The 20,508-nt window shown below is 42.3% G+C and overlaps 1 protein-coding gene across 4 annotated transcripts in view; it reads right to left on the bottom strand.

The window, feature by feature from the left end:
- Cycd (cyclin D) overlaps positions 1 to 20,508 on the bottom strand; it is a 76,824-nt gene that overhangs the window by 42,567 nt on the left and 13,749 nt on the right. For 3 of the 4 annotated variants that reach the window (XM_076826049.1, XM_076826046.1, XM_076826047.1), the window contains exon 2: positions 9,085 to 9,300. The exons of the other annotated variant lie outside the window; for it this stretch is intronic. In XM_076826049.1, coding sequence (XP_076682164.1) covers positions 9,085 to 9,255 — 171 coding nt within the window. In that variant the 5' untranslated portion in view covers positions 9,256 to 9,300. The remainder of the gene's footprint in view (positions 1 to 9,084; positions 9,301 to 20,508) is intronic. 4 annotated transcript variants of the gene reach the window in all.

Below are 20,508 nucleotides of genomic sequence, written 5' to 3'. Positions count from 1 at the left end.
TATTGAATTTCAGGTGGCGAATGCTTCTCTAAATGCTTTGTAATAAGTGGAGAAGTGGAGAAAGGGGGCTGTCATCTTTGGACGAGTTGGAAAATGATTTCTTTTCATTTTCACGAAGATGAATAGTACGAATACTATTGTAATCATTGTTAACACTGCTGGCTCGAGTCTGGGACAGAGTATCGTTGGTCTCTCCTGTGATTGAAAGCTAATAGGAAGGGGGATGATGCTGAATCCACTCTGAGAAATGTTTCCTTACAATTAAACTATTCCTTGCAACTGTCCTCCTTCATTTCCCAACAAGACTCTCCCCCGCGGCGAGATATCGATAATAACTGCGAAGGAATGCGCAATTAAAGAGTTACTTGAACCAGCGATCCGCATAAATGATCCCGCGGGTCGCCGAGACATCCGTTGTGTACAATATGATAATGAGATATCGTGTACCAATTTCATTGCAACGCTGGATCTGGGTCACTAAGCTTCCAATGATCCACAGTCATTCCTAAACGTGGAATGCAGTCACTCCAGTCAGCATTCGTCATTTAGATAAGCGGGGCAAACATTTGTACGGTCGCTGAAAAGGGATTTGCACGGTTTAAGTTACGAGAGAGCAGGGAGGCGGAGTTCGAATCGTATATTCCGAGGTGCGGAGGACAGTGGATTGTATTTCTCATTGTAACAAGTGATGCTAGTGAATTGCCGAAAAATTTTGAAAATTATCCGCTCCAATTATCGAGCAACGCTTCGTGAGTTCACCCCTAATGGAACCCTTAAATCCCTAGCGGAGGTTTAATTCCTGTCCCTTGGATATTTTTCAACACAGCTCGAAACTCGTACAAGAGAAACTATTTTTACCTCCAGGGACGAATTGAACACGAAGATTGCACAGGCCGAAGAGTCCAGCATCCGCGTGCTCCACATATAGCATGCGACACCTCGAGCCACCATTAATTCCTCGCCGAGCTTCAAGGAATTCATTCCATAGGCAGCCCAACATTATCTCCTTCACTTGCTAGCGAGCTTCCATTTCAAGCGCACTCTTATCACGTAATTCCTCGCTCCTGCAGCTCCTTGCAGGAAACAGCTGTTATCATCATCCACCAGCCCCGCAGCCTCCATTTCTCGAACCGCGGAAAGCTTCCACGATTTCGGTGTACCGATCCTTCGACACGATCGAGCGAAGCCCCGGGGCACGATCGCTCGAGAGCCAGGCTGGAAATTAAATAACGCTCCCGTATCAGCCGTTATCTATTTAGGCTTGCTCAGGCTATCGCTTATTTGCCAGTTGGAGCCCCGGCTCCAACAATTTCGTGTTCTCGAGAAACGGGAATTCGTGGCGCGACAGGCTGTCCATTGGCTCCTTCCACGAGGGGGGGCAAGTGATATTGAAATCGTAAAGGTGCGTGGCCTGTGCGGAGAACGCCGATGGGCGTTCGAGGGGTATGCGTGAGAAGCGGGGCTGCGCGAGTCCCGCACACGCGATGCGCTCGAGTTTCAGGGGGTGGCGGCGCGAAGTGTCACGAACTGATTTCGACGAAACGTCCTAGCACGCGCAATTTTACACAGCTGTATTGTTCCTATTCTACGACGACTCTGAGCGCTTCGAAGGCAGCCGAATCGATTCCTCGATGAGACTTTTTTAGGCTTAGATGGGACGGAGTATTGGGTGATGTAAAAAGTAGGCCGAAGAATTCGGGGACGTGCAATGCCATTGAAAATATTATTCCAACTACCAGAAACTACGCACCCTTCTAGGTGAATTGTTAACTGAGTCACTTCTGAACCAGAAACTCAAAAATGTGAAGTCAGAACGACTAATGGCAAATTTTACCCACAGTGAATGCCACACACCAAGTACTACCATATTTGCTGCTTTTATGCAAGTGTGTTACTCGCGTTTATATTGATAACTTTTTCCCCTATAAATAAATTTAAAATTTTCTTTCTGTGCATTCAAGTCAACGAAATGGCGATTAAAGATTAAAACAAGAGTTACCTCTATATTCATTTATTACTTCAGAATATGCGTTTGAAGAAGCGCCTGGTTTTGGGCTGTTGAGGGTAACCTACCCCCTTAACTCGTCCTGCTCAATGAGCAATAATTTTAAAAAAAGGTGACCTAAACGTAGATGCTTCAACTGAGGATGTCTCAAATTATCTAATTGAGAAACTAGGCAAAACTTCCTAGGAATATAAAAATATATTAGAAGCTTCCACTGTATCTAAATAAATATTTTAAAATTGACAAAATCTTGAAAAATCGACGCCACGAGTAAATTCCAAGGTGACACTTAACTCCACGTAGACTATCGCTTAGGAAAGCCCTACAAACATTGAATATCTAGTATCACTCCTGTAACTAAGTTCCACAAACAAGCGAGATCTATTTTCTTTGTAATTCACAAAGGAGGAAATATCGCGTAAGCTCCCACTCTAGCTCTCCCACTACGAAAATAATCGCACGTCAAAATACGTAGTTACTTATGCGCGCAAAGTTTTCCTCCCACCAGGAATCTTGCCGGCCTCTCCTGGCTACAATAATAGCAGCCTCTAAAAACGTCTGAACGTAACGCGACCCTGAGGAAGAGCAGACATGTCAACACCGTATAAATTCTCACGACAACTGTCCCTCGGTAAATCAGATCGCTCTCGTAACGGGGTTTTGCAACTTGCGGCATCGGCGAACGCCCGTCCTGGACTGTTTCACCGTGGATCCTGCCGACTATATTCGACCGATCACCCAGCCAGCCTCGCGACACAGTGATCCAGCAAAACGATTTCTGCACTCGCAAGTCGTCAGCTCTTCTTTGACCTGCGCTCGAGAATTCGGTGCGAGACACTTCCACTATCGTTGGGAATTATTTTCATCAGTTTCCTAAGTGATCCTGGCGAAGCCTGACCCGTTTCTCCTTCTCGTAGAGCAGGAAGGCACGCCTGGTGAATTTAACCCTTAAGGGGGTATACCCGTTTGAACCCTCGGAAAATGTATACATTTTGTGGATTTTTTTACAAGTCAACGGTTTGATGCAGATTTCCCGTTTTTTAACTATGTTTACATAGTATTATGAACTACTTATAAAAAAAGTTTCAGTTAAAAAACTATTGTTTTTCGGAAGTTACGGATACATGTCCGAAAGTCTCTCGATTTTAGACGGCTAAACGGTGGCCCTAAAAACTCGCGCTACGTTCAACCAATTCACTTCCAATTTTGCATGCAGAATCATAATAAGATTCCGCATCGTCCAACGAAGGCGATTTTGAAAATTTTGAAAAATAAAGAAATGGTGAGAGATCAAAGGTAAAGTTAAATTTTTCTAAGAGAAAAATCCACCTTTTTCCTTTATAAATAATAAACGGGGAATCGAAATAAAAAAAAGCCTTCGTTGGACGATGCGGAATCTTATTATGATTCTGCATGCAAAATTGGAAGTGAATTGGTTGAACGTAGCGCGAGTTTTTAGGGCCACCGTTTAGCCGTCTAAAATCGAGAGACTTTCGGACATGTATCCGTAACTTCCGAAAAACAATAGTTTTTTAACTGAAACTTTTTTTATAAGTAGTTCATAATACTATGTAAACATAGTTAAAAAACGGGAAATCTGCATCAAACCGTTGACTTGTAAAAAAATCCACAAAATGTATACATTTTCCGAGGGTTCAAACGGGTATACCCCCTTAACTGGTATCCTGAGTCGCACAGGACCCCAAGCACGCAAAGTTCGCTGCAAAATTTTTGGTTGTCTAAGTTTGTCGACTGAATTTCTAATTAATTTTATAGTTAATAGTTTAACTTTCTACGTTCCTATTATTTTATACATTACCTAAGAACAAAATATTCATTGAGGATGATCAAGTGTCGACTTTGCAAATTTCTGTGTCCTTTTTTATTTGGGGTCTGCCACGACCCCAGTGTACCAGTGATGTTTGCCAAAAACAGTGTACCAGTTAAGGGTTAAAAGCCCCGCGGACGCTTGGAATTTTTTTGGCAACTCGAGGAATACCTGTCGAGGTCAGCGGAATCTACTCGGCAGCATTGTGACTTTATCTGATAACGAACGGACTCCGTTTGGCAGTCTGATTTTCAATGAATAGCCGATAAACTGCGGTCGATTAGATAGTAAATAAAACGCGGTGGGATCTGTTTTCGCGAATGTTTTAATCGCTAGCGCGAACGGAATGCGAGCTCCTTCGCCTTGTGATCGGCTCGAGGAATGCTTAACTTGTGGAATGGTTGTTGGAGCTTGTGAATGTGTGGGGCACTGAATCCACGTTGCAGTTTCAGGGGGACAGTATGAGATTTCGATACTCCGCGTTGGAAGCGCGTGGCTGACAACGCTTTAGCTTCGAGCCAGGTCTGTGATGGAGTCGGGAGTACTTTGTGATGGATTTGGATTAGGTGCGACGACATCTTTGCATTGAGCTGGTAATAGATCCTCCGTAGTTCTGTGAAAGCTTTGATTAGGTTTGCAATAAATCTACCTGAAGGTGTCATCCATCTGGTACCTCTTATTGGGAACTGTGATATTTTTGACAATGTTGAAGTTTTGGAGCGAATCAGATATATCTCACTTTTTAATTTTTTCTTTGCGGGAGAAAGATTTCTAAGTTTAGTTTTATTTTTATTAATAACCCCTCGTGGTCACACGTTCTTATAATCAAAAATTGGTCGCACAGGGTTCACTGTACCCCAGCGTCATTTTTTTGAGTTACCATTTTCGTATTTTTTAAACTTTTAACTTTTCAGTGATAATTGTACATTCGCAATACTTATACAATCGTGGTCTGAGAGTCTTTTTCTAGAAATGTAAATTTGTGGGAGAAGAGCGAATTTTTAATTTTGTTTTATTTTTTTTTTAAATAAGTCCCCTTTGGAAGTCGTAAAGGCGCGACCTTTTAACTCGAAAATTGCTCTTGGGGTGCGATACACCCCGTGCGACCACGAAGGGTTACTGCTCAAGCCAAAGGCTCACTAGTTTCAAATATATAATAAAAAACTAGTCTTTTAATGTTCGACTATTATTTTTTTTCCCCATCAAATTGAATAGAGGCAGTGAACGTAGATTAGCTCCAAATCGTGCAGGCACCAAAAAGGTTAACAGATATCTAGTTCAGCCTATCAGGCCCGACCAGCATCGAAATCAATCTTGAGCAACAACTGGACTGGGTCAAGAATAATCCAGAGTACTCTACAATTGTTGTGGCTGATTCCACTGTGCGTTAGATCAAAGATACCTCTCTCCACGGAATCTGCGCCGAATCTGTGGCAAAGCTTTCCTCGGAAATTTGCAAACCGTCTCTCGACCGGCGGATTTAGAAAGCGCCGCAATAACAAAACAGAGGTGCCTTCGTGGCCGATGTAATCTCCCGCCACGTGAATGGCAAATAAGCCGAGGAACCTCTCTCGTGCCCCTTTAAAAAACAAGCCCAACACGCGTTTCACGCTGGATCCACTGATAATCGATAAGGCTGCCCACGGAACAGGTTATCACCAGCCGAGATTCGGGGACGGGCATTTAATCGTTTCCTCGAGGAGGAACCGAAAAATAGAGACGCTTAATGCAGATAACAGTGCTACGTTTCAACCGCCCTGGAAAACGCTTGGAAGAGGGAAGCGTGCCGCAAATTTTCCCCATGAAAGTTTCATGGCATTAGCATACGGGCACGGTCGATCCAAGCCGCGATACGTTTCCAGGGAGGAAAGGAGATTCGCGGCACTTGGGGAGAATGTGTGGACAAACCAGCCGACACCTTACTTAGAATCGTAGAAGAAAAGAGATTTCTGGTGCTAGAAGTTTCGGCAAAAATCTTGGAAGGGCGCTAATATTCTTGATTGTTTGGGGTAAAAAAAGCGGCGCACTATACTGTGTTCCACATTAGAACGTACTCGTTTCGCGCAGGGATACAGTGTTGATTGGTTGTGAACCGGCGGGGAAAGTGCTGCGACCAATCGCGAAAGTGCTGCGACCAATCGCGTGTGTCAGATCCGTGGCGGCTGCGCAGATCGGTCGCAAATCGGTGGGGGCGTTGGTACGCTCTTATATGGAACGCAGTGGAAGTGCAAATCTCTGGGCGTGACGTGACTTGCATACAGTGGCGTACAAAAGTATTCGGCCACCCTTTAAAACAGAATAACTTGTTTAGAATTGGTCCAGACGACTTCAGTTTTTTTGAGAAGCTAGAAAGAATAGGTTGCTAAGTTTTCGCCCGAAACCTGCCGAAATATAGGGCGTGATTTTCACCAACTTTAACTGTTTGCAGCTCATACCTGCGTTAACCGATTTTGATGAAATTTTCAGTACGCATACGGCTTATTTAAATCTACAAAAGGCATTTTTTAAATTTTCAGTACGAGCACAGAATTGAAGTTGAAAAAACGACATTTACTATTTTTTTCGCTATTCCGACAAATTGCAATTTTTATCAAAACGACGATGCACGTCATTTAGCAAACTAATCCTTCTAGGTTCTCAAAAAAACTCAAGTAGTTTGGATGAATTTTAAAGAAGTTATTCTGTTTTAAAGGGTGGTCGAATACTGCACGCCACTGTAAATAGAACGAGTCTTTCAGAAGATTCGATAAAACATTAAATCTCGTTAAGGAAACCCTGAAGAGTGCAGGTAGCAATCTAGCAATAAAGTGTTCCATGTAGTTATGAAGCTTGTACAGTTGAAGAAATTTAATATTTCTATTTTGAATTATAAAAATTATAAAAATTATAAAAATTATAAAAATTATAAAAATTATAAAAATTATAAAAATTATAAAAATTATAAAAATTATAAAAATTATAAAAATTATAAAAATTATAAAAATTATAAAAATTATAAAAATTATAAAAATTATAAAAATTATAAAAATTATAAAAATTTACAATTCAATATTTCTAATTTCTGTCGACGGGAACCGGCGCAGAGCACGGGTGCAAGTAGATTTCGAAGGAGAAGTGGCGAAGAGCTCGTGCCAACCCCGAAGCTTTGGGCGCTGTGGTTCCTTGAAGTGGAGAGCCGCTTCCTTTACGATTGGACAGAGAACGCCGACCCGCTTATTATCGTTAATTTATCGCGCTGGGGAATCTTTTTCTCCAGATAGGAAAGTTGAAAGGTATCGGGCCACATGACTCTACGCTGGAAACCTACTCGCGATACTCACCGCCGCCCTACCTGAGACTTATCGTGTAGCGAGGTGCAATTACCGATAAGCGCGGTGCGTTTCATTAACGCGCACCATTTTATCAGCGAAAGGTTATAGTGTTTACTAACAGGACTCTCCTTCTTTCCCTTATCGCCAATAACAGAAGGGCCGCCGGAATTTATTTAGGTGTAATAATAACTGTACTATTGGGTGCGATCGTTCAAGATTTCCCTTATCACCTGGGACACGATTTGCCGAAGGTATTACCGAGGGTAGTTAGCGAGCTTTGGGTCACCGATCTCGTTCAAACTTTGCGTGCAGTTAGAGTATAATAATGTGCGAAAGGTGCAGAGTGCACTATTGCAAATTCTATCCAAGATTCATATTTTATAGCCCCTCGACAGGAGGAGGGGGGCAAAAGGGAGCAAAAGCCTCCCCTGACTTATAAAAAAAAGTTTATTTTTCGAAACTAATCTTTATTAAGTTCATACTAAAAAGGGAATATTTTTAACTGTCGGTTTTAAATTTTTAATTAAATTGGCACTGCAAAATGGGTTAAAAAAAGCAAGAGGGTATATTTTCCTTTACTCTCCCCCCGGAAAAAAGTCTCCGCACGCCCTTGATGGTAATTCAATTGTATATTTTGAAACTAACACAACAATATTGCAATTTCGAAATAAACCTTCCCGTATTAAAAATTGAATCCAGACAAAAGAACCCGAGCAGCAGCTAAATAATTCAGAAAAATGAGACAAAAGTCCACAGGAAATTTTAATTGAGTTACATCAATGCGAGATAAATTTTTCCAATTAAAAACAATTCAGTCCATCAAGCAGAAAATATTCGAAGGTGACTCAAGCCTCCATAATCAAAATCGAAATAAAATATCACCTCCCAATTCCTCGTTGCTTCTATTTTCCTCAAACCCTAATTGAGGGCATTGAGAGCAAAAACGGACTGACCCACATTGAAAAAAAAATTGTTTTCCTATTTTATATGACAGAACAGCGGTGGCGGATTTAACAGGGCGGCTGATGCGCAGTTGCCACCTAGACCCCGCACAGAAGGCCCACGTAGGGCCCCAGGACAAAAAAAAATTACACTTACGTGTAAGTATCCAAACACTACATTTTTTAGTGCTACTACACTTGGCCCGTTTTTAGTAAACTACCCCCATCATTTTCCCTAAAAAATGGGCCTCTCGGAACGTTTGCCACCTGGGCCTTTTTTCTTAAATCCGCCACTACAGTACAGCCAATTGGAATACATTACTGCTACAAACTCAACTTCGCAGAAAACCTAGGTTAGCCCCTGTTTTTGCTCTGAATGCCTGAATTGCTCGACTTCAAAAATTACACGTCTCGAACACAAGAAGCAAACCCCCAAGCACTGATCCCTGGCCGAAGCTAGAATCAGCGAGAAATTGCGCAGCAAAATGATGTTCCCCAAGGACCAAACCCTCATACCAGGCTACCTGCTAATTAATCCATTTCCCCCATAACACAATCAAGCTTCTACGTTAGATTCTACGTTCGTTGCGAGCTGAAGCTACTTCCCCCAAAGCAGCAACATTAACAGCAACTAAGGACAAGCAATCTGACATACTGCAGCACGGGTCGAGATCGACCCCGCATCCGCCGCCGCGCGGATAATAACTATCTCCGTGGAAGAAAAAGAATAGAACCAGTCCGTCAAACGACATATGCACTGATGGATTCTCAACGGCCCACGGACCGGCTGCATTAGAAGATCCAGCGGTTATCCCCCCGTTTAATAACGTCTACGCGGTGCCGTTTTTGCGTCTCCCGGCGATCGGCCGCTATCGTCCGATGGACTATTTCGAGCCAGGGCGCTGAGGATTCCGCGGCCGGAGTTCGCGGGGCCCGGTTTAATCGTCGATCGATCAGAAAGCACAGGCCCGACGAGCGGAGCGACGCGATCGAACTTACCCATAAGTCATCCAGGGTGATGGAGTTGTCCGTGTAGAAAACGAGCACCTCCGCGGTGAGAGGCGACGGTTCGCGCAGTTTCGAGGCGAGGAGCAGGCAGGCGGTTCCTAGCAGCTGCAGCTGCGACTTCCTGATCGGGCAGATCGAAAGGAACCTGTCGACGTAGTTCATCGAGAGGGGAAAGACCTCGTCCTGGCACTTCTGCTCTTCGCATACCTGTCACCGATCATCACGAACCAGATTAGAATCGTGCCCCTACTCCCTGCCACGTCTGGGGGCTTCGGGGTGGCCCGCCTCGAACAAAGGGCGAAGGGGTTAACCTCCGACAATTTGTCCCTTCGCGGCCACTTCGGGCCGGGGGGATGTGCGACGGAGGGGAGTGGTCGCACTTGAGGATCGGGGTGGCTCTATCGATGGGCGGCTGTGGTCGGAGGTAATTGGAATGCGAGTACAGTTAGGTGTCCCGGCAAGTTCGGATTCTTGGTCGATTTGCTTCAGGTGCTAGTGGGAAAGTGGACGGAGCTGATGAATTATAATTGATACTGGGAGATTGCGGGTCCAGGGATTGCGGGATTTTTTAAAGTCCATCTCCGGCATTCCGGGACCAACCCCGGGATTGGGTAGCAGACAATTTCAGTAATTAAAATAATTCATTATGTGTTAAAATTCTAAATATTTATTTAAAGTAGAGGAAGTTACTTTCTATTATTAGTCTGAGAAATAAGTTAAAATCATTTTTGGCAATAAAAACAGTGGAACAATGGAGGATAATAAAGTCTCAATAAGTAGGTAATATTAGTAAACCATTATGAAGATTTTTGGGAATCCGAACGAAGGAACAGCAAAGCACCTAGAGTACTTGTCTACTATGTTTCGACTTTACGTGGTCAGACAAGTTGCGATTTGCAACGTGAGAATATCATTGTAAAAATAAATGTAGTTTAGTTAGTTATATTGCGAGTTAATATTATTATTTAAATAAATCATTATTATTATTATTGTCCTTATTATTATGAAATGACTATCCTTATTTATTCTGTTTATTTTTATATTTTTCAGGTGCTCACAGAGTAATTCTCATTTTTAAGAAATCCCCAAATTCTCGGGATTAGTTATATCAAATCCCGGGATTTTTGGAATCCAAAAAACAGCTGGGGTTGTATTCCCTAGTGCTGAAGTACCTCTTAGTAGTACAGGAGAGGCGAACCAAAATCTGCGCGTGCCAAGATTTTATGAATAATATTTATCGAATTGCCGACGCGCCGGGCAGTTTTTAATAGGGGAGAAATTATTAGAAAATTAATCATTGCAGAATTTTATTGAGACAAGTGTAAAAATTAAGACAGCTTTTCATAAGAATTAACCAAGTTGGAGCATTAACTAAACAACAAATATTTAAATAACGGATGAAATAAAAGTCACTTCAACTGTAGATTATTTGACGAATACAGTTAATTGTTTCATTCGACGAATAAAGTTAACCCGGGGCAATTTGATTCGACACACGACGAATAATATTTTGCTCATTTCTGGAATTAACTCATAACTTGACAATTTACATACACATCGTCGTATTACAGCTGAAAGCTTGCCAAAAATATTTTCGTAGGTGTACCTAACCATTTAATAATTATTTTAGATTAATATACAGATGTTAACGAGAGCGCCTGTAAATCATTGATGTGCCAGCAAAATTATCGCACGTGCCATAGGTTCGCCACCCCTGGTTTTCCTTTTTGCAAATTTCTGGGAGGTTTGATTCCGATTAATTATTCGTCACAGAGGGCTTCTTTGGGATTTATGGGCCGGGTTTAAGTTTGCGGTATATAAATGTAGGGAGGTGCATGCGATAGTTTGTTAAATGTACAGTGTATCGTAGAGATGATTTAGTGGCGACACAATCGCGAGCAAACGCGGAGGAGGAAAGGGATGGAGTATCTCAGGCCGGATTTCCTCCGTTCGTAATTCAACGTCGTGGCTTTGGCTAATCGATCACCCTGGGGCACAGGTCGGGGACCTCGGTTTTTGTTTCCAAAGCGTTCTCGAGGAGAAGATACAATCGATACAGCCGACGTCGGGGAGGAGTATAACGAGTGTTCTCGATGTGGAACGAAATTCCAGCTGGAGGAACTCGAAACGACCCTTGGCTAGACTCTCGCGGTTCCGTTTGCTCCAATTTCGGAGAACATCCAAGCTTTCTTTCGGAGGAACTCAGACCTTGATTATTTCAGGGAGATTCGATCCCAAAGAGATTTCTGGGCGACCATTTTCAATTTCAGGAAGATGCAGGACTCTGCCCCACGCCAATTAAATTCGTAAACAATAAATAAAAGAATACCAAAAAACCAAATCATATGAAAACACACAAAAAACTGAGAAGAAAATGCACCACTAACGTAGCAAAAAATCAGTGACGTGGAGGCTGAAAGTCTCCTGCAGAAATATGATTTATGTTCCACGAAGACAACTTTCAGTGGTTTTGAACAAAACATTCAAGGGTGCCTTTTTAAATCTATCTCGTTTTTTATCAATTTGTCACGTTTTCAGTAACGCTTTAAAGTGGGGATATTATAAATAACACAGATATGTATTTGGTGTCCTCCTTTTCTGCGTTTAATCAGGTTTAATGGAATACTGTTCGAATTTAGGGGCGGCGTAGCCGCCTAGCGTGTAACAAAGTCACTAAAAACTTCACTACCTAGATATTAAAATTAAATTTAGGCTTGACAATGTCAAATTATTAAAGAGAGGTCTATAAAACTCCACGCCACCGTTTATAGCACAAAATGAGACGTCACCAGTTAAGGGTTGAAGCCCCAAAAAGTCCACCAAAACTGACCATTGAATTCCCTTTAAAAGTCAATTAGAATAAAACTACCACCAGCCCAAAATTCCAGCGAACATTTCGAAACATTCTCAAGCAACCACACACCGCTTTCAAACAATGGCCAATATTTGCCCCTAGCACGCCACAGCAGCGAAGCGTGACAATATATTCCAGCCCTTGCTGGTTAATTAGCTTCCAATCGACTGGCAATCTTCAGCGGGGAACGAAGTTTATCCAGCCCCCGAAGGCAAACACCGTGAAACGTTCCGGCCGACTACGGAACACCCCCAATTTCCGGAACGGGCCGGGGGTTGACCGAAAATATTCCAGCCTGACCTCGCCGAAATCCCACCGGTTGCTTTTGTGACCAGTGGGTGTAGCCCTGCTATTCAGTCGGCTGCCGTTGCGCGCAGGCTTATCGAGCGTGACCAACGGCTGCCACCCTTTCCCGACACCCCTCGTAATTGCTTCATGACGCGTACACCACGGCCAATTAATACCAGCGACTTAACGGAATAATTGTCCTATTAAACGCCGCGTCATAAGGGTGCAGCGCGCCCCTTCGAGCTCGAAAGGAGGAAGAAGAAATTATTTCCCATTAAAGAAGGGTCGTGACTTGCAGCATCAATTAGACACAAACTACCCCACCGCGGTGGTTCCTCTTAAAGGGAATTGAATAGTTTAACTGTTTGGAGAATCAAAATCTGTGAAGAATGAAACGGAGAAGGAATGTTTGTCGGGGTATGAAAGTTATCTTCATTCAAGAAACCACCTCCTCCCCCGCGACACATAAATTATCCCAAGTACATATTTCGTGGCTTAGATTACTTTTATCTATTATAGAACAGAAATTATTGATACTGCACGCACTCCATTCCCGTATCAAACTTTAGCCAACAGCCTCAACTGTTAGCCCATCCTACGATATTCGTGGGGGGCAGATAGCGGCTTCCACGTCGCCTATCTGCCTCGATGAACCGTAATCCTTCGTCCTTTTGCGGGACAAGGCCCTGGGGGAGAAGAGAACAGACCTGGCGGGGGTGCAACTGTCGTTTAACAGTTTCCAAGTTCGACGAGACTATTTCCTGGATGCCGTTCCACGCGGTCACAGTGCGGCTGTCGTTTAACAAAGGGACCTTCAGGTTTGGCAATTTCAGAAAATTTTGATACTTATAGCGAATTCGGAATCGCCCACTGACTCTGAGCTGGTGCCAGAAAATGACTTCAATTGGTTGATTCTTATAGAGCTGTCTTCGTCTCTAGCAGAAACAACCAATCCCACTTATTTTCTGGCATCCCCACAGAGTCAGTGCGAAGTACCGAATTCGCTATAGTGTACGCGAAAGTCTTCACTCAGATATTAATTTCTCAAAGCAGTAGACGCGCTTTTTCAGCTAAATTCGAGAAAATCTACTTCGGAAAATTCTGAAAAATCCCTTATATACAGGGTGTTTCTCCACCTATGGCCAATACTCTAGGGGGTGATTATACAGGCAAAAATAAGACGAAAATCAAGAGTGGCCGCAGGCGCCTTAGGGGCGCGCGGATTTAGCTGAAATTCAAAGTCAACTTTCTCGAAAATCAAGCCTTTACCGCAATTTCGTCACTCTTGATTTTCGGCTCATTTTTGCCTGTTTAATCACCCCCTAGAGTATTGACCACAGGTAGAGAAACACCCTGTATATAAGGTAACTCAGAGTTTGTCCCGCTTTGTCCCGCGAATCTCATTCGGGAGACTTGGAAATTGGGTGTTCGCGTTTTGATTTTTAGATATAAGAATTGATTATGTACCGGGTGATGCAAAAATTTGTAGCAGAATTATACTGGAAGGTAATCTTTTGGTTCTTCGTATTGAGGCGATTGGGTTCGTTATTATTTTCTGGCCCCATTCATTAAATTCTCAAGCTCTCTTGGCTCTGTCTAGTTAGATTCCTAGTTGCAAGTGTCTTTCGGATGGGAATCACCTTTTTGGCACATGTTCAACATAAAATGTTTAAAAATACGGCTCGGTCGCGTTCTAACGAGTAGCTCACACCGTGGCATATTTTTATTGGGGGCAAACGTAGGAGGTGGCATATATTCGAATTTAAATTTTATAGAATACAACGGAACGTGTTCCATAGTTATTTTCAAAGGTTATATAGCAGAGATGGAGACAACTTTGATACAGAGGGTGGCCAAATTATTACACTCAAAACATTTTCGTCAATTTTTGAGATCATTTTAAAACGGATTTAATACGATTAAAATTTTTTTTAAATCGGCAACTCTGAAAGGAAACTTTCTTAGCTTTCCAAAACACTCGTGAAAATTTGTCTACGATCATAAGTTCGCAAGTTATAGGTGTTCAAAGTGAAAACTGCCTTTTTGCTTTGATCGCGAATAACTCGATCAATAAAAATCATACAACAAAACCAAAAGCAACAAAATTAAAGAGAAATGTTTGCTCTATAAAAGCTCTTCCTTGGATTTACCGGAAAAAATTTTTTTTGGCCCATGCATGCGTTCAAACTAGACAAAAAATTTTGAAACTTCGTTTCCTGCGCTTCATCTTGATAAAACAGTATCATAATGGATGTAAAAAAAAATTGAGTCCTTGATTCAAAAACTAGAAACTGCAAGCTCTAAAATGCGTTTCATCGCTTAAACTTGCAAAATCTCAAACCCTTTTGAGTATAATAATTTGGCCACCCACTGTATAATAAAACTTTCAGAATTAAAGATAATTTAATTCACCCCAAAATACTCACAATTTGCCTAAATTCCCCCGCATTCCTCTACAAACCAAGAAAACCTCCTCCCTAAACTAAAACATTTTTTCCAACCCTCAAAAGATGCTTCCACGTTAAAAAAAAAGTTCACCTCTTCCCGAGCTCCTAAATAAAAAAAAAGACCTCGTCGAATAAAACTTAAATTTAAAACCCCCAAACGAGCAAGGTTCGAAGGACAATTTACACCTGTTCGCCCAAAAAGAAGACACAGCCTTCCCCTTCCTTTCCCAGAAAGTCTCGCGTTCCACGAATGCCGGAATGAGGCAATCAAAGCGTCTAATGCCGAAGAATTCAAAGCGATGGGCTTCGGGGCGCGCGCGCGCTCACACACACGGCCAAGTGTGGTCACGTTCCCGACGTATATAGTCGCCATCGCCTCAAGGTCGACTTTACAAACCTCCTCGTTGCAATTAATCAAGGGGAAAAAAAATCGAATCGATCGCCGAATACGCCGAGGCCTTGAACCTACGGTCGCGGGAATCTGGAGTTGAGGGCTTCTCGACGGAGGGACTTCGAGGGGACGCTTCACCCTTTGGACTCGAGCTTTTATGACCGGCTAATGGACGATTCGGAGGATTTAATTATCGACTCCGTGTCGCGCGACCACTTGGTGCTCCAAAGAATGGCGGCTCGTGTTCTGATAGGCCACTGGAGACTGCCAGTTGGTGCAAGTCACCTTTCAAGAGGCTTTCGAGTGAATTGCATGAATATTGATCGGCACGTGAGGCCGCGCTGGTGGTATTATCAAGCACTGATACGAGAATCTTTGGTCACAAGGATCACAATCGTCAATCTACTGATAATAAAACGTAGAAGCCTTTCTAGTGGTTGCTCGGAGCGCGCTAATCTTCTACAGGGTTGATAAGTAGCTTCTGGAGGGGCAGGACAGTGGTCGAATTTGAATTTCTATTTATAATGGCCGCCCGCGTTGGTGAGGCCTTGGAAAGTGGCTGGATTTGATGTAGCTTCTAGGGGTGGAAGGGGATGTTGAGTTTTGGGTGCAAGGAAACGAGGGAGGGTTGACTAATAGTTACCTAGTAACTACTTTCTAAGATAATAGAAGCCTGGAGAGAGGTCAGAGGCTATTCGTGTTCGAAATAGTCGAAATATGGTAGAAGAAATATTAGGTGTTATCTTGCTAGATTAGATAGATCCTTCTACTTTCCTAGGTCTTATCAGTATTTATTAAAGTGACCTATGCAACCTCGGCTTTAAACATCTCAGGCCAGTTCCATGACGAAACCTGACCATTCGAGGGTGAATTGCAAATGGAATGCGACGATCTTTAGACACGGTTTCCAACGAAGACAGGAATTACATCATTAGAAAGCGGGGTGTCTTGGGCGTCCTTGCTTTCAGCCGATCGATTTCTGATTTAAGTAGGGTTGCCAACCGTATTATAACAGATAGTATTGTACTATATTTTTGTCTAGTGTACAATATACTGTTAGAAAAAAAATATATAAGCCCGTTCCCGGCGGGGGTGCAGAAGTGCCTCTGCACTTGGGCGGCCAAAGCTAGGGGCGGCCGCAGGTCGTTTATTATAAGTAAAATATTGACTAATAAGAATAGTAATCGAAGCTCCTTTGCGTGATAAATGTGTACAACTATGTATATGTAGATATAAAAGTAAACACTGCATGTTAAATTCTTAATTAAAGAATATTAAATTAATAACGACGGCAATATTGTTTTTGCATTTGGGCGGCATAAAACCCAGCAGCGGCCCTGTACGTAAAAATACTATATTTCCGATACATCGATGAATTCCTACAAATTTTACTTAGTTCTATATCCTACGGCAACATCAACATTTGAATTTGCGAATTTAAACTTTAGGGGTCGTTCTTAAATTAAGGCCTTGGGGAGGGGGTCGCGAATTTCTTACGTTTTCTTACAAGGGGGCAGTCAGGTGGCGTCTTATGTAACATTTTTTCACTTAATTTTCAATATGAGTGGCTCAAAAAACAATGTTAAATGAATTATATAAACCTTTAAAAGAATTTTATTAACTGAAAAAATGCAATTTAAAAAATATTACGTAAGGACGGGGGGGTGTGGAATATAAAATCTTACGAATTCTTATACTGGGGGAGGAAGGGCGAAAGAAATCGCCAAAATCACCCTTACGTAATTTAAGGACGGCCCCTTAACAGAGGACTTTTTCATTAATAAATATAAAGTGGCGGGAAGAGAGAAACAGAACCAATGTATCATAAAAAAATGAGCTCCCCATATATGTGAATTTGGACTTTCAGTGCAATCAAACCCTTCCACGCATTTGTTACAGACAATAAATTAATTAACAATGCAAAATGCCACAAAAAATACACATTTAAAAAATAAGATGTGGTTGCTTTAATGTAGCTTTATTTTGCACCACTCTCCTCCGAGAAAGGCTTTCCTATATTCTTTCGCAATGTACTATAATTTTTAACACATCAGCCGTAAAATACTATATTTTCCCTGGAAAAAGTTGGCAACCCTAGATCCAAGTTGGAGGAAACAAAAGGTATTTAAACTACACCTTGAAATTGAACACTTCTTGCAAGAAATTGCAATCAGAAATTCTGATCTCCAAGTTCCAAATACGATATTACAATTTCTTAAGTTCCGACCTTTGCTATTTCGTGCTAATTACTTCGCTCCAACCACGAAACTGTCCCCTAAATAATTATTACTCCCAAATACCAACTGAAGCTTAGAATAGGCGCAGCAGAAATTTCTAATTCCCAATCGCATCGCGAAACAACTTGCACGCATATTAAATCAGATCACGACCTGCGACCTTAGAATCAGATATCACACCAGATCCCCGTGGGATGTCTCGAATATCAAAATGCTAAACACGCGCAAAGAGATCGGCATCGCTTTTATCTCCCGGCCGCGAGGAGGATCTAAGGATAGAGCCGGGTTTCCAGGATGCTAGAAACAAAAAAATTGGGACTCCCGTTACGGGCGTTAGCCAACGGCGAAAACGATACTTTGTCGCTGGCCAGTGAGCGAGGCGCGCACGGAAATCGGGCATTTAAACGTTCCATAACTGACTGGGCTACATTGTCGGCGACTGGCAGTCACGTTGAAAGAAAAAATTCACGTGGAATCCGTGTGACTCGACACCGCGCAGGCCGTTAGCTCGGCGGACTAAGTAGCGCGATAGGAAACACAAATAAAATGAAATTAACAGCTGGAATAGCCGGAATAAGAAATCGCCAATCCGATTAAAATTTCCTTACTGCACCGCGAGCATTCAGAACAAATTTGCGAGAAAATCGGGTTCCAAATTTTGCGCCCTCTATGTCCCCAATATTAACAATTAAAAATGAACCTGTAATTATATAAGTCACACTGGCGAGTCAGCTGTGATTCATAATAATTACGTATCTACTAATTTCTACAATTATTCAAAAGTTGATCTCGTTCATCCACAGAAATTATACAAAAAATCTGAAAAAGATGGAGCTGTGACTTAATTTAATTTAACACAATGGAGACTTCGTCCAAGTGTTGCACCTCCCTTGCAAGTAATATATCGGGAGGAACTGAGGTTCGCCACGAAGAGGATTAAACATATTAATTACGAAAGCAGGCGGAGTTATCAAGGCACATTTGGCAACGAACGGCTGACGTAACCCGCGACTTATCGTGCTGACACGGTTCGCCTTCTCAATGACGGCGAAACACCGAACCGAGCAGCGCCGCCAGTGCGCATGCGCGCGGCTACGCTGGCAGAGTAGCCAACGCAATAAGCGTGGTTTTTTAAATTTTAAAGGGACCTAACCCAGCCACGCAGCGCGCCTTCCCGACGTCACGCCGGGCGACTCACGCTTCCACGGCCGAAAATAAGCCTCAACGTTTAATCCGACCGAAAAAAACCGTTGGCCCGACTCGTTCGAACCTGCCCAGCGCTTGCGGTAGCCGGCCGTTTCGGTTCTACAAAGTTGCCGGATGAAAAGCCGGGAGGAGACCAGTCGGAGGGAACAGAAAATACGGGGATCGAATGCTGGCGGCCTTGGTACACCCAGAGATATTAGGGAAGCTTGGGATATCGACAGAATTATCGGGCACTGACAGAATGTTGCATATTTATTCGGTTTGTTTTTTAATAATTGATCTGTGGGGGATAATTCTATTTTCAGTGATAGAAATATTTTTCTTAAGTCTCATATTTTTACTGTTATTATTTTTAGGTACTTTTAAAGTAGCATTTATGAGAGTATTTTGATATTTTATTCTAGCAATGGTTGAACTTTGTGTGCAGAAATATTTACGTATCTGTAAAACTGTGTTACCGAATTTCTGTCGGTGCCAATAATTTGCAGTCGTTCATGGCAGCACTGTTTGACTTACAAGGGAAGATCCCGAACCCGAAGATTAAAAAAATCCTGAAACTTTGTGAATATGTAGGGGATTTCCTCGTGATCGCAACGCAATTTTTGTTTGCTGCCCAAATTCACTCGAAGGGGGTGAAATTAACCCTTGAAAATTCGGCTATTTTCCGATTTTGTGTTATAACTCGCGAACTGTAAGAGATAGAAAAAAAGTTTCAAGACAAAAGTAACTTCTTTTAATTAGATCTATCATTTGGCGAACAAAAAATTTTTACAGTTCACTAGTTATAACACAAAATCGAAAAATAACCGGGGGTGTAAAAATATTTTCAGCGGTCAATTACACCCCCTTAGAGTGAATTTGGGCAGCAAACAAAAATTCCGTTGTAATCGGGAGGAAATCCCCTACACATTCACAAAGTTTCAGAATTTTTCGAATTTCCGGATTCGGGATGTTCCCTTGTTAGGGGAAATACAATAATTGGGCCGGATTTTGATAGGGCAACAGTTTGTTTTTTAGAATCTCATTTAGCGTTTCAGGAGGCATTTAAAGAGGCGAATAAAACCCTACTCTTTCTCAATAATTTCCTAGATACTGCGACAAATACGTGCAGCATGATAGTAACCAGAGCTTTGCAGGTCAATTGCTTCTGCATCACGAGCTTGAAACGATAACTGAGCTTGATATCTGTCGCCAATGTTTATGGAAATATCTACTGAACGACTGGTCCAAAAATACGCTTCGCTTAGCTCGATAAACGCGCCGCGAAGCGCACAATAAAACGGGTGTAATAAAAATACGTTACGACCTACAGTACACCGCGGACCAAAAAACCATAAAAACTGTAAATAAACAGTTTTGCAGGGTACACAAAAGAAATACGTGTTCCATTTCCTCTGGCCCACAAGAAATTATATTTAAACCAAAACTGAATGTAAGATTGCAATGTGACTTTATTACACACACACACAAACACACATCATCGTCATAATTAAACAGTCATTACATAACACTTGCACACAATCATGCCCTCGAAATCGCAAGAAATATCAAGCACCACAAACGGTTCGAGCTCACAAAAATTGTCCACCTTTCGAAATAAACGATTCTGCTATATCCCGGACAGTCAGCGAAATAACTTCCTGCGCACGCTTGAGCCGGAAATACTGCGCAGCTGTGACACTTGCCAACGCGAGAATCGAGCCTTCACCCTGAGGGACTGGTCGGTTTCTTACGACTATCGAACAATGGCTGCAGACGCGAAAAAATGGTATATTTCCCGTGTAAACAATCGCACGTGGGCGTCGAGCATTGCTAGGAATCGTCTGTCGCGCGTGATTACATAATGTAAACGGCTGCGGTCGTCTGTATTTATCGATATTTAAGAGAAAAAAAAATGAAAAGAATGGACCCGCGAGACGGCGTGTAAATAAATATAGTAAGCTTCGAGTGTAAATATCAATGGGCAGAGATTTAATATCGAGCATTATCAAC

This window comes from Andrena cerasifolii, chromosome 13 (genome assembly GCF_050908995.1).
Source record: "Andrena cerasifolii isolate SP2316 chromosome 13, iyAndCera1_principal, whole genome shotgun sequence".
In the NCBI taxonomy this organism is placed as follows: Eukaryota; Metazoa; Arthropoda; class Insecta; order Hymenoptera; family Andrenidae; genus Andrena; species Andrena cerasifolii.
The sequence above is the reverse complement of the archived record's forward strand: the minus strand, read 5'-3'. Positions and strand labels throughout refer to the sequence as shown.